Source organism: Vanacampus margaritifer, chromosome 18, assembly GCF_051991255.1.
Source record: "Vanacampus margaritifer isolate UIUO_Vmar chromosome 18, RoL_Vmar_1.0, whole genome shotgun sequence".
NCBI classification, from domain to species: Eukaryota; Metazoa; Chordata; class Actinopteri; order Syngnathiformes; family Syngnathidae; genus Vanacampus; species Vanacampus margaritifer.
In genome coordinates this window covers 5,688,341-5,702,628 of record NC_135449.1, presented here as the reverse complement: position 1 = coordinate 5,702,628, position 14,288 = coordinate 5,688,341, and the positions used below count along the sequence as shown (strand labels likewise).

Genomic DNA, 14,288 nt, shown 5'->3' with positions numbered 1-14,288 from the left:
TTTTTCAGACCAATCATTTCAACATGTACAATTCAATTGAAAGAATGTTTTTTATTTTCTGTATTAACCAATCACATTCAAACTTCATCATCGTCTAAAGTTCCACGATTAACCGCAAATAAAGTTCAGATGTTCTAGTAGGCTTTCCTGGCTTTTTTTTAAATTTATTTTTTATCCATCTGTTATATTTTCTCACGTTTGGGAAATTCTGATCATTTCCAATGTTTTTTCTGTATTTTTTCTGCTGGGCCTTAGCCAAGATGGAAGGTATTTCCAAATAGCAGTCAGTGATGGCACAAAAACCTTCCAAAAAAAAAAAAGTCAGGAAAAGCCTACTAGAACATCTGAATTGAAGTCGTGGTCAATCAGAGGCACTAAATGGTGATTCTCATTTTGACATGAGTTTTAAATGCGATTGGTTAAAGGTGAGCACAAGCACATCCCGTAGTTCTTTGCTGCCCGAGCCCATTTCAGATGATTCATCTCAATCTGGTGTTTTTATAGCATAGAAACTCTGCACTTTAACAGAGAGAATTTTTTTAAGTTTTTTTTTTTGTTTGTCCATTATCGTCCAATAATTGGCCCTATAGGTTACATTAGTGCAGAATACACCTAAAGGGCTCCAAATGGACCGACAAGATTTAAAAAAAAAAAAAGGGTGGAAGAGAGAGATTAGTCAACATGGGGAGGATTGATGGTTGGCAGGTGGAGGAGCGGTGAGAAAGAACAAACGGGGATGAAAGGTTAACGTCAAGGTCAAGAATTTGAACGTTTTCCGAAGGCGCCGCGCGGACATGGCAGCAACATGCGCCAACGTCCGCCTTCCATAATTCCATCATTCGCCTGGAAAACACAACCACTGGCTCTCTCTCATCCTTTTCAGACGCACCATCTCTACTGCCAGGTGGGCTCTTTTGGGGTGGTGGTGGGGGGGGGTTGTGGGTTACCCTCAGTCTAAAAATAGCACCAGCCGTAGATTTATAATGCAAGACCAGTGAGAGTGTGTGCGTGTGTGTAAGAGAGCAAAGGGGTGGGGAGCAAATGGAGGAAAGAGAGGCGAGAGCGTTACGGGAAAAGAGAACGACGGAGCCAGTTGGCAGGCGGGAAGTGACGGAAGGAAGCGAGCGAGGGGCGTTATGAAACTGGAGACTTGGCGTGAATGTGTGTGTGTGTGTGTGTGTGATGCTGCGGAATGCAGAAGATGGAGCAAGTTGGCAGAGGTGATGCTGTGTGTGTGTGTGTGTGTGTGAGGAAGTCTAGACGTTCAACTGTCACTCTGTACTTCCTGGATGAGATCCCGGCCAATGATGGAGAGTATAGTCAAGTGTGTGTGTGTGTGTGTGCGCGTTTGTGGTGCTATGATTCCTTTATCAAGGCCCGAACACACACACGCGCGCGCGCGCGCGTCAAAAAGAGTGCAGGAAGCATGCAGGGAAACACCCACCATCAGTGACGTATATACACACTCAAATAAATACATGCATATAAACATATAGGTGTGTGCATATATATATATATATATATATATATATATATATATATATATATATATATATATATATATCACGTGACAGCTGTGCAACAGTGCGAGGGGGAAATCGTGTGAATGGAGCACACGCAAGGACAAAACGCGACTTGTTGAATGTCTCGCCGCTCGTTAAATGGAGGCTGAAATAATCACGCTAATCATCACCGTCAATTGAACGCGTGCACGCTCGATCCACGGAGACGTTCATACTCACTTGGCTGGTGCAGGTTGCGTGCGCCAAACCCGGAAAAAAAAAATAGGGATCAATCACCGCGTAGTTTTCTTTTCTTTGTTATCGGGAGGATTTCACACAGTATCCAGTCGCTCGCACCCGGTCAGATGATTCATTTTGTGGGGGGGGAGTTTTTCCTCTTTTTTTTTTTAAAAAAAAGGGGGGATTTCCCAGAGATTGAGGAAAAAAATGCAGTTTAGATGGCAATGAAGCAGGGGGGGTTAAAAACACAGCCTGGCTTTTTTAGCTATCACCTTTTTGTATGATTGCCTCAGGATCAATAAATAATAGCCTGCTAGCATTTGTCTGTCTGGTCAAATATTTCAATGGAGATGCAGCCCAGCTTCTTTGCCTTGTCCCTCTCTGTGTTCCTTTAGAGGAGCGTCACCTCCTGCACTAGTTTTTTTTTTTTTTTTAACCCTCCCTCAGACGATACATGTGGGCGGATTAGACCCAAGACGGAAGGGTGGGAGGAACCTGCCCTGTACACGCGCGCTCGTATGGTCAACTTCATCAATACGCAAATTGATACATAAATGAAATGGGGGGGAAAACACACACGCCGCGGAGGCAGAGAAAGAGAGTCGAGTAAGGATCGTGTTGATTTATTGCCATCTGTTCAGTCGCTGCTTTCTCTTCGTCTCTCTCTCTCTCTCTCTCTCCGTGCCGGATGGATGCACAAACACCATTTTGTCGACAGGTTCCCAGCATTCACATCAACATTGAGCATAAATTAAATTAAATTAAAATGGAGCTTTTGGCTTGCTTCAAGCATTTAAAAAAAAAAATAAACAGAGTTTGAACCCTTTAATAAATAAATAAATAAAAAGGCAATTTTTCTTAAAACGATACGACCATGCAGTAGGTAACAAATAAATCCAAACTATCTGGCCCCAGCTTGTCCCACTAATTAGATTTTTAACACAGCACAGCGCCCGAGGAAAAACAACCAATCATAAGAAAGAAGGTGTGGCTGACGAGGTGTCAATCATGTTTGTGCTGTTACGTTTGGTTCGAGGAGCTTTGCTGAAACTATTACGGAATATCCACCTCCAGTTGTGCTTATATGGTTGGGGGGGGCATAAAGACCAGTCCCAAAATGTACATTATCAACTGAGTGGGAACCTCATGGCCGCGTTTTTTGTCACTCATTAGACCACGCCCCCTTAAAGGCACCCTGTGACTTCCACCTTCCAATTACAAACATATTAGGGATGTTCAAAACCTTTTTTTTTTTTTTTTTTTTTATCAAATCAATACCAGTATTCAACTCAAGTAGTCACCGATACTTAGTACCAATACCACTAGTACTTTTGATACATAAAATTTCCCCTCCCCAGAAAATCAGTGAGATCATTTTTCAAGAAAGACCTACAAATTAAATTACATGATTTGTGATTTTTATTTCCTGGTCGTAAAATGACCACAAGAGGGCGGCCAACACCGCTGTTGCGAGTGCAAAACCTTGAAATAAGGCCAGATATCAGTCAGATCACCCATCACTGGTAATTATGCTTTTTTTTGTAGTTTATTCACATTTTTTTCTATAATGTTTTTATAAAGTACATTTGGCAATTTTCCTTATTAAAACTCATTCACTGCCATTGACAGCAATAGACTTAACTATTTCCATTAGTTTGACTTTTTTTTTTTCATTTTTGTTAAGAGTATGAAAGCCTAGAATTTTGTTTTTTTGTACATTTAGAACAGATATGATATTTGTGATTAATCGTGAGTTAACTAGTGAAGTCATGCGATTAATTACGATTACAAATTTTAATCGCCTGATGCCCCTAATTTTTAATAATCTTTTATCCTTTTTTTTTTAAAGAAAAGATTAATAATCTGCATGACTGCACTAGTTAACTCACGATTAATCACAAATTTTATATGTTCTAATACAATAAAATTTAATCTATATTCATACTCGTTAACAAAAGTAGGAAAAATGTTAAACTAATAGAAATTGTTCAAATGAATTTTTGACGTCTATAGCCGTCGATGGCAGTGAATGAGTTAAAAACATGCAACTTTTTTTTGCAGTGGTGGAACAGTTTAATTAATAGAATTTCAAGTATTGATTTGCTAAAAAAAAAAAAAAAAAAAGATAATTGATCAACTTAACGTTGCAACAATGACAGTTTAACAATATGTGGCTGAGAGGCGTTCCTAATATTTTGCTGGAGGGTGAGAGCGAAATATTACAAACGCTCACTGACGTATACATCACGTAAAATATCGTAAACTAAATGCAACTCAGCTTTACAGAAGTCCGACAGTCAGCAAGGCTGCTAATGCATTTATTGACAGGAAAGTCCAAGAGTGAGTACTTCAGATAATCTCATGAAAATTACAGTAGTTGCAAAAGGGCAAAAAGGCCTCGCTAGCATGCGCGTGCGGCCGCAAGTGCACCCGGAGTAAAGATGAGCCGAGGAGACGCCACCAGATCACTCCAGTTGTGTGTTGACTCTATTAGTGCCAAGCAGCTTGCGTTCTTGTTCAATGAGGCCGTTTAAAACAGCTTTGCTTGTACACGCCAAGTCTACAACAAAAGCTCATTAGGGGGAAGTTGAGGGGGCGGGGCAAAAAAGAGTTTGCCGTAGTTAAGTGCGAAACAGAACGGAACAGGTGAAAATGAGGTCAGGTCGATCATGAACGTTAGCATATTTCTGTGAATAACGGCTCAATTAGAAGAATAAACAGTGGATGCCACAAAATGGCGGACGACTATTTTATCTCCTTAATAGTGGCACAAAGTTCACCTGTATTTTTGCGCTGGTTGCCTAGCAACCAAATAGGAAGTAGCCTGGTTTGGATGTAAAAGTAGGCCGCAGCTAGGCGGTACAAATTTGTCAACAACGCAAAAGTTACTTCAAGTAAAGAGAATGATGAGACAGTGAAACAAAATGGCGGAATAGGACGGACAGGATTTTCCAACAACAATTTTGGACTAAAATTCCACACGAAATCAACAATCCCATTTTCAGTTACGTGGCATCATTAATAATGAGTTCCGCTTAGTTCAAGGTAATAAGACACAAGTGCCACAAACAAAAAACTCACTCACTGCCATTGACGGCTATAAACGTCAACATTTAATTTAAACTATTTCTATTAGTTTAACTTTTTTTCCCACTTTTGTTAACAAGAGTATGAAAACCTAGAATTTTTTATTGTACATTTAGAACAGATATAAAATTTGTGATTAATTGTGAGTGAACTAGTAATGTCATGCGATTAATTAGGATTAAAAACTTTAATCGCCCGACGCCCCGAATATTTAATATATATATTTTTTTAATTCATTCACTGCCATTGACGGCTATTAACGTCAAAATTTCATTTGAACTATTTCTATTAGTTTAACATTTTTTTCTACTTTTGTTAACAAGAGTATGAAAACCTAGATTTTTTTATTGTACATTAGAACAGATATAAAATGTGTGATTGTGAGTTAACTAGCAAAGTCATGCAATTAATTACGATTAAAAACTTTAAATCGCCCGACGCCCCGAATATTTAATTTTTTTTTTTTTTTTTAATTCATTCACTGCCATTGACGGCTATTAACGTCAAAATTTCATTTGAACTATTTCTATTAGTTAACTTTTGTTAGTACAAGAATATGAAAACCTAGAATTTTTTTGGGGTGTATATTTAGAACCGATATAAAATGTGTGTAGTTTTTACTAATCTGTTGTTTTTTTTATGAATTTATGGCAGCGAATGCGTTAATGGCCTAATGCACAACACTTGCACGGGGACTTTTTAAGGCCACGGCGTTCACAGGAGGGATGTTCGCCAGCACTTAGCGGAAGCAACGGCAGCGCTGCGAGTTAAGCAGCTGACTGCGTTTGTTCATCAAGCTCGCATAAATACTGAATGCTCAACTGGCTTCTTACTCAAAACGCCGGCATTAGTCAACAGCACGCATGAGGGAAGCCAACGAGCGGACGACCCGAGCACGCTCACACTTTGGGGGGGGTCGAAAAATCAGTCTATGAAAATGAAAATAATTATAATAAATCCATTTTTCAACACAGATAGAATCTCCTTGGAGGTACAAAAAAAAAATAAAAAATACATGACAGCCAAGTCAAATGGATGTTTTGGTACCACATTTTGGATTCCTTACCAAAGTGGAGTTTGCTGAAAATGTTGTCACAAGAAGACAAAATTTGATGCCATCCTCAAGGAAGCTCGTCGTCTTCTCAGACAAGCACGTGAGGGGAAATTAACACAAAATGGTGGATGTCCTCCATTGTTGTGCTTCTTCTTTTTGGTGGATTGCACAAAATACCAGCAGTACAAGTTCATGTAAATACAGCAGTGACATGAATAAATATTAACAGGCTCAACATTCAGAACTAAAAATTGTGTTGTGATATAGTTTGGGCTAAAAACAAAAGCAAAATTTTAAGTCAAGACTTTTTTTTTTAACTGACAATTTGATCAAATGTTAGTGCGGGATTTAGTGCCATCTAGTGGTGAACTCATACAATGCAATGATTTTGAAACGTGAACTAGCAAGTAGGCTAACTAACAAGGGCAGCTAGCGGGCGAAGCTAGCAACAAGCTAGCTAGCGCAAAGCTGCGGAAGGTAAGCGGCGGTCAACCCGCGCGATCTGCAAGCAGCGCCAGACGCTAACGAGGTTTGCAAAAGTTCTTCTCTTTCGGGTATCCGTGGCAAAAAGATGGCGGCAAAACATATCGGCTTCCCGTGAAGGCACGACCATAATTAGCGATTACTAGACCTATGCTATGCTTTCAAAAAAGAATAATGAGCGGTGGTATTATTGACATTAACTCATTCACTGCCATTGACGGCTATAGACGTCCAAAAATCATTTTAACTGTTTGTTTAACATTTTTTCCACTTTTAACAAGAGTATGAAAACCTAGACATTTTTTTTAATCTTTGAAAAAATATCTATATAAAAAATTTGGGGCGTCAGGCGATTATTATTTTTTTATTGTAATTAAATCGCATGACTTAACTCACGAATAATCACAAATTTTATATCTGTTCTAAATGTACAAAAAAAATCACGTTTTTTACACTCTTGTTAACAAAAGTGGAAAAAAAAAATTTAACTAATAGAAATAGTTCAAATAATTTTTGGACGTCTATAGCCGTCAATGGCAGTGAATGTGACTTTTTAAAAGGAACTCTAATTGCAATATATGATGGTATTGTCCATGGATATTTTTGGTTTTCACTTTTAATATTTGTCAGTGAAAAATGTATACATTTCAAAATTCAGCGGCGCATTTGGTGTACCGTAAATAATGATTTTATTCAAACTGTACAGATACTGTACAAGTCGAGGCAAGCAGGAAAAGAACATAACATAAAACACACAAATGAGGGAAAAACTGTCCCAAATCAACATACACTATTTAAAATGTGTTTATGTAAAAATTCCAGAAACAAAGTATGAATATGATTTTTTTTTTCTGTGCCTTTTGTTTTGTTTGGTGCGTTTTCCTCAAGTCATCACTTATTTGCAGTTTGATTGGAACCTCACCAGAAAATGTTTCTTCCGGGTTCCAAGAAGGCAAAACAAGCCGTAGAGCGTCTTTCACGTTAGAACGACAAACCTGCGACACGAGGCTCGTTGGCCCGGTTGGGTGCTTTGCGCTTGCGCTTTGGGCGTTTGTCCCGCGTGCCGTTTTTGATGTCGGCCTCCCACCGTTTCTTCACCAGCGTGTACAGCCTCATGGTGGCCTGCGCATCCTGGACCTGGACCACAATGCACGGTCAGACTCGGGTGCAAACGAGGAATTTCAAAAATGATTCCTATTTTGAGATCTAACGAAATCGATTAGAATTCGAATAATAAAAAAAAATGGAAGATTTTCAGCCTTGAAGCAAAAAGTTGACGACTCACCGAGGAATGTTCGCCGTGCTGGACCTTGACGTTGAGAATTCGCTGACAGAGCACTTTCAGCGAGGGTCGTTTTCTCTAAAAGAAGTCAAAAAAAAAAAGAAATGGGTCATCTGAGAATGTATTTTATTATGTGGCGTGGATCGTGTGCACTGCTCGTACCGTGACAATCTTCCGGAAGGGTTCATACTTCTGAGTGTCTCGGATTTTCTTTTTCGGGTGATCCAGTAGCAAGATCTTAAAATAAAATACAAAATAAGAAGACGGAAAGGATTTTGAAAACTATTCCTTGGCTACCTTCAAGTCATTGTGTATGGCGTGACCGATCACAATTCTTCCATGCAGGATCGCAGCAACTTCCTTCTGCACAGTCGCTACGGCCTCGCCTGTAATCAGGAGACAAATAGTTATTTAGCAAACGTTTTTGTAGATCCAAAATGATGTTTTCCTTTTTTTCTAGGGACGGGCCGATATTCAGCTTTTTGGCTGGCGAACCATTTTGAAGAATCATACAGCCGATAATAAATCCATTTAAAGTAAAATGTTCAGGGTGATAAATAATCGATTGCAATTGTCATCGATGCTTCTGGTGCTTTGTTTGAAATTAAAAACTAAGATAAGCAAAATTTTAATACTACAGAATAGTTTGAAAAAAAAAAATTATTTACTGAAACAAACAACATTTATTTATATTTACTTTACTTAAAGACATGCTACTGCCCCTGGAAGATTTGTAAAACAAAGATGTCTATTGACTAAGATTTTTTTTTCCACCAATATTTTGCAAACCCTAAACATATACTTAAACATTTAACTCATTTACTGCCATTGACGGCTATAGACGTCAAAAATGCATTTGAACTTTTTCTATTAGTTTAACATTTTTTTCCACTTTTGTAAACGAGTATAAAACCTAGGAAAAAAATGTTTTCGTACATTTAAAACAGATATAAAATGTGTGATTAATCGTGAGTTAACTATTGAAGTCATGCGATTAATTCAAATTTAAAAAAAAATAATAGCCTGATGCGACTTAAGATAATAAAAAATTTAGGGCGTCAAACAATTAAAATTTTTCGTCGTGATTAATCGCATGACTTCACTATTTTATATCTGTTCTAAATGTACAATAAAAAATCTAGGTTTTCATACTCTTGTTAACAAAAGTAGAAAAAAAATATTAAACTAATAGAAATAGTTCAAATTAATTTTTGACATCTATAGCCATCAATGGTAGTCAAGATTTTTTATGTCAATATTTTCCCTTTTAGGGAAAATGAACATCAGCTCCAAATATCGGTTATCGGCGTCCTTGACTACTAATAATCGGTATCGGCCCTGAAAAAAAAAACATATCGGTCCCTCTCTATTTTCTTTTATGTCTCTTGGACAACCATATTGAATTTCATCGCATCTTCCTCTACAATGACAATCAAAGGATTCTGATTCCGGACTCACCGTTTTCGATGTCCTGCGGTCGGATGCCGCTGACCGCCGTCCGGTAGTCCGTCACCGGCTCGCTGGGCTTCACGTACTTGTCATAGACGCACTTCCCAAAATGGTTGACGAGGGACACGCGCGCCAAGATGCTGTCCTCCCCGCCGGGACCGACGCCGACCATCTCGCAGTCGATGGCGACGGCTCTGGTGAGGCTGACGGCGAGCAAGCAGTTGAGTCACAGATACTACAGTGTGGAATGTGAGGACGGTGACCTCTCACCCCTCAAAAGCTTTTTCCTTGACTAGAGCGCTCTCGGTCTCTTTTATTCGAACGCCATTCCTCCTCCTCATGATCTCCGCCGCCTCCGGCCCCACCGTCGCCTCGATGTCATCGGGGTCCACGTCATCGAACCAAAAGTCATCTCTGCAAGGGTGCAAAGCAATCATTAGAACAATGTTTGCATTTTAAGTCAAAACGACGCATTGTCGTGTACTCACTCTGTAGGTTTGGACTCTTTCGCCTCGACTTTCTGCTTCTTGGCCGCGTCCCCGCCATTTGCTTTAAACTCCTTTTTCCGTTTAACCGCAGCTGGCTGTTTGGCGTCCGACGCGACAGGAATTTTAGCCTTGCGGTCAACATTTTTGTGTTTGGCTTTTTGTCCTGAATCAGTCTTAGTGGAGGAGGTATTGTGGCGATGAGCACTTTTGAATGGTTTGCCTTTCTTTTCTCCCAGAGCGCCATTATTGGGCTGTTGTTGGGACGTCGATGGCTCATTTGTCGTCCTAGTCTGCTCGGACTTTAAATGCTGTGGACGGCAATGGTAGTGTTGAATAGGACATATGGTTATGTCAACACTGCTCATTTTCTATTCAATGTAAATTGATGTAAAACATGGTGGAAACGACTGTTCTCTGGAATAACAAAATATACGCATTTGATGGCATGCACACAACAAGGCGTACCTTTTCTAATGCTTTCCAGTTGGCAGAAAACTGTTTGGGATCTTCTGGTGGTTTTACCTGCCTTGGACCCTTTAATTCCTCCACGACTTTCTTCTTAAAGTGTGTTTGTATCTTCCTGCGCTTCTCTTTGTTTTTCAAATAGTATTTGTGTTGATCGGAGGAGTGCTGCTTCTTTTTATTCGGCTTCATCTTAGACATTACTTTGACCGGAACACTTTGCAAACCAAGCTCGGTAAGAAGTTAGTTCGTGTCCACGCGGCTCTTGTCGTCTCTACGTCATGGGTAGATTTCTGTGACACGCTTGTAAAATTGCTTCTGTCGTGTCAGATTACCGAGTGAACTTCAAAAGAAGAATAAATTGTTCGAATAAGCGTGGTACGTGCGTGGACAGGCGCTCACTTACTAAAAACCATGCGCCAGACATGCAGAAATGCGACTTCCGGTTGGTGTAACAGTCAAATGTGTTCGGCGGAAACTAATCTGAGCATCGCGAAGACAAACACGCCTCCAGCAATGTATAGCAGATAATAGCTATTCAAAGTTATTTGTAAAATAAAAATAGTAACGTATTTATATTCATTCTAAGTATTTTATTTACCTTTTAAATATAGAACCATTTGTTGGTAACTGTTTCCCACCGTGTTAAGTATTACACGGACAAATGTAGACAAAAGCAATCGAGCGACAATACTGAACTCTAGAAAACAAAAATGACAACCATGTAAACGAAGACAGGTTTGTTCAGTTTTACCCCCCACATTCGTATTAAATCTGTTTTTGCTTTGCTTTAAACAGTTTCTTCAATTCAGTTTGTCAATTATCATGTTACGGTTTGATTGATTTCGACTTTTGGGGGTTCATGTGTAAATACATAGCAAAGCGTCTTGGATTATTATTTTCATCCGTTTTATTGCAATGCTTTAAAAAAAAAATTTCTCTTCCTTTGTTATTTTGATGTGTGTTTCAGATCATGGTGGAAAACACTCCCTCTCCTCTACCTGAGAGGGCCATCTATGGCTTTGTCCTGTTCCTTGGATCACAGTTTGGCTTCGGTAAAGAAAAAAATAAAAGAAAAAAACATCTTGTTCCCGTGTTAGAATTGAGTAACTCATCAAGTTGTGTTCGTTATGTCTGTCCTTTAATTATCACGAATTTCCACCCAAAAGTTCTGTATTGCGTTTGGGCATACATACCGGAGGAGTGGCTTCATTCAGTCGGACTCACATACTGGCCTCAAAAGTAAACAGACATTTCATTTCAGTCATTTCTATGCCACATATTATTATTTTTTTCTTCCCAACAATTTGCATCATGTCTTGTAGATATTGGGCTCTCGCTGCGCCAATTTATCTGCTGGTCGCAATAACCGTCTCCGTCGTATTGCTATTTGGAATCAATCTGTACAATACAGCACCACTCGACTCTCTGGACAACGTTACAGGTACGAACCTTTGTATTGAAGCTTTTAATTATGAATTGAAAAACAAATATATATATATAAAATACATCATCCTCTCTCAACCATATTTCAGATGGGTTTGCACAAAGCCAGATGAGCGAAGTCGCCCGGAAGGGTCAAATACCAAGACTGAAGGATGTTGCTATCAGTGACGTCAATAAAATGTTCTACTTGTCACCCAAGTTGTAAACAAACCAACCATTTGTTTTTGAATGTAAAATAGTAAACATGTGACAGCTCCTATTAAATGACTTTGATTGTGCAATGGTTGTTGTGTTGTTTTTGCTGATGTTGTCTTTTAACATAAAATTGCTTGAGAATTATTCCCGATGATTAGGGGGGAAAAATAATATTTTTATACATTGCTTGGCCTAATTAAGGTCAGGGAATCAAGGTTAATGAATAATGTATTTGGAATGTGGAAGGAAAAAAACTAACAAGCACAAAATAACTTGAGAATTGTAAGACTTAAATTTAATTCAAGTGCATGTATTGTGTATGTCACACATTCTAGTTTGTGAAACGGGAATAGGAACATAGAATTAAAAATTATAAGGCTCATGTAAATATAAGAATGGAATTCTGTTGGTGTCCTTTTCGAATGCTGAAAAGCATTCAACATATTCAAGTGGCTGTTTACTGCTCAGTATTCACAGAAGATAAGTAATGTACATAAATCATTGTTACTTTTGTACTTATGACAAGTCCGTTTTTATATATTTTTAAGTTATAGTTGAATCCGCATTTTTACTTTTCACCAGTCAGTACCTTTGCCACCTCCGCTTTCAACCACAGGAGGGCGATAATGAGCATTTGCAAACGCAACTCTTGCCGACAAAGCGACAATTAAAAAATGATAACAAATGTACTTACGAACATTTCAGTTTATACTTTTACTTAAGTAAAGGTGTTGAATTAATACTTATTTCACCAGATAAAACAAGCACTGTATCTACTTCCACTGGTTGGTGCAAACGGTGCTTTTGCAACCGCTGTTTGCACTCCAGCCACGCGGGGGCGATAATGAGCATTTCTAAGCGCAAGTTGCCGACGGAGGTGGTAAACAAAGCTGACATCCGGAACTCGCCGTTCCTGTCATAACCCTCACTTGGATTTTCTAAATGCGTCTTTTTAGTTCGTTCTTAAAGTTCTCTTAGCGGCGAAAAGATGTCGGACCCTCTGCCGGTGTGGTTCGCGGTCCAGGCGGAGCTCGTGGGCCACGACGAGGAGGTGGACTCGCAGTCCCGCAGCTGCTTCGACTGCTACGACGACGCCACTTTGTTCGAGATGTTCCACCTCACGCGCGCTTGCCTGGAGTTCGTCGCCGACATCGTGCGCATCCGCATGAAGAAATTCCTGCTTACCTCCCTCTCCTTGGACGCGATGATCATGTTGACGCTCAACTTTTACGCGCGCGGCTCTCATTCCGCCGCCCTGAGGAACCGCTTCGACCTGAAGACCAACTGCGACGACATCGTCATCACCGTGTCCGAGGTTCTGGCCGGCCTGTCGGATCAGTTCATCACGTTACCGCTCACGCGCAGAGCCAAAATAGACATGGCCCACATGGTGGAGGACTTCTGCGGGATCCCGGACGTGCTGGGCCTGCTGGCTCCGGCTCACTTCAAGATCACCGAAGGGCCGCTCGAGTTGTACGTCAACTCGCTGGGCTTCACGTCCGTGGTGTGTCAAATCATTTGCGACCTGGATGGGAACATCCTGAGCGTGGAGCAATGTTGCGCGGGCGGCACCCACGAGCAAGATTTGTGGGGCACGTCGTTTAGAGGGCGAGAGATCGAGGAAGAACTCTATGGGCGGTACTGGGTTATAGGTAAGGGTGCTGAATGCTGCAGGTGGTTATATTATAGTGGTGGGGGAGGGGGGTGATTCACGAACCGCCCCATAATCCTGAAACTTTATCAGTATTTTCGCCCTGAATTGTAATCGTCTTTTGTCCCCACAGGAGGCGAAGGCTACGACTTAAGCAAACGAGTCCTGACCCCCGTGCCCCACCCCGTCAAGGAGGCGCAGATGAAGTTCAACGCGGCCCACGCCAAGATCCACGAGGTGGCGCGGGCCATGGTGCGCTCCCTGAAATGGCGCTTCAGGTGCTTGACCGAACTCGGGTTCGAGCAGCACAAGTTGACCAACGTCATAAAGGCCTGCTGCGTCTTGCACAACATAGCCATGAAGTTCTCGGTCCCCCTGCCGCAAGGACACGAGATGTTTGAGGACCCCCAGCCGAGAAACCCGCGCAGCGAGTTGGCGGGGATTTGCTCGGATGCCCTGAAAGCTCGACAGGATATTATTGATTATAACTTCAGTGGTAGATTTAGTTAAAAAGGAACTAGAATGATGATGTCACATTGAATGACAATGTTTGTTTGTTTTTCAATGCAGGAAGTAGGATGTTTCTTCTGGCCCATTTTATTTTATTTATACAGGACGACTACGATTTGAAATTGATTTTAATCTAACTAACCCAACAAACATAACATTTATTCAAAAATAACTCCTGTGCAAAATGTTCAGACAACAATAATGTATACTGATTCTAAATCAGTTTTTAACATAAACTTAAGATTCATAGTTTGTGCTTAAATGCCACAATTAAGTATTTGGTAGCTATTGAAAACCGGCATTCTGCTGACAATAACATTTGGATGTAATGGAACATAAGCACAACAGCTTTTAATTGTATTTATTATTATTTTTTACATTTTTTGAAAATGTGACCAAAGCTCATGTCATTGTCAATAGAATATTTTTTAAACATGAT

The 14,288-nt window shown here is 40.2% G+C and overlaps 4 protein-coding genes across 15 annotated transcripts in view; 2 read left to right on the top strand and 2 right to left on the bottom strand.

The window, feature by feature from the left end:
• Nucleotides 1-2,512, bottom strand: part of LOC144038833 (voltage-gated potassium channel KCNC1-like) — a 47,105-nt gene extending 44,593 nt beyond the window's left edge. For 8 of the 11 annotated variants that reach the window (XR_013289290.1, XR_013289291.1, XM_077551596.1 and 5 more), the window contains exon 1: nucleotides 1,743-2,511. The gene's annotated coding sequence lies outside the window, so the exon portion shown is untranslated. Of the gene's footprint in view, nucleotides 1-1,742 lie in introns of all 11 variants that reach the window. The other 3 variants (XM_077551592.1, XM_077551600.1, XM_077551601.1) reach the window with 3 other exon arrangements.
• A 4,452-nt stretch (nucleotides 2,513-6,964) lies between these two features.
• On the bottom strand, nucleotides 6,965-10,595 carry rexo4 (REX4 homolog, 3'-5' exonuclease). Its single transcript, XM_077551603.1, has 8 exons — nucleotides 10,051-10,595; nucleotides 9,586-9,893; nucleotides 9,368-9,511; nucleotides 9,107-9,300; nucleotides 7,946-8,034; nucleotides 7,811-7,885; nucleotides 7,652-7,726; nucleotides 6,965-7,503 (listed from the first exon to the last, which is right to left on the bottom strand). The coding sequence occupies exons 1-8, from the start codon at nucleotides 10,246-10,248 to the stop codon at nucleotides 7,348-7,350; spliced, it is 1,239 nt and encodes a 412-aa protein (XP_077407729.1). The 5' UTR covers nucleotides 10,249-10,595; the 3' UTR covers nucleotides 6,965-7,347.
• Nucleotides 10,469-11,774, top strand: pigp (phosphatidylinositol glycan anchor biosynthesis, class P). Of its 2 annotated transcripts, none has more exons than XM_077551606.1 (5): nucleotides 10,469-10,611; nucleotides 11,018-11,102; nucleotides 11,217-11,289; nucleotides 11,373-11,491; nucleotides 11,583-11,774. In XM_077551606.1, exons 2-5 carry the CDS (start codon nucleotides 11,021-11,023, stop codon nucleotides 11,696-11,698), a joined length of 390 nt encoding a protein of 129 aa, XP_077407732.1. In that variant the 5' UTR covers nucleotides 10,469-10,611; nucleotides 11,018-11,020; the 3' UTR covers nucleotides 11,699-11,774. The 2 variants fall into 2 exon arrangements, with proteins under 2 accessions (XP_077407732.1, XP_077407731.1); XM_077551605.1 differs by lacking the exon at nucleotides 10,469-10,611 and adding an exon at nucleotides 10,634-10,785.
• A 761-nt stretch (nucleotides 11,775-12,535) lies between these two features.
• Nucleotides 12,536-14,287, top strand: LOC144038836 (putative nuclease HARBI1). The gene is made up of 2 exons (XM_077551604.1): nucleotides 12,536-13,340; nucleotides 13,473-14,287. Exons 1-2 carry the CDS (start codon nucleotides 12,677-12,679, stop codon nucleotides 13,847-13,849), a joined length of 1,041 nt encoding a protein of 346 aa, XP_077407730.1. The 5' UTR covers nucleotides 12,536-12,676; the 3' UTR covers nucleotides 13,850-14,287.
• Nucleotide 14,288: the final 1 nt, after the last annotated feature.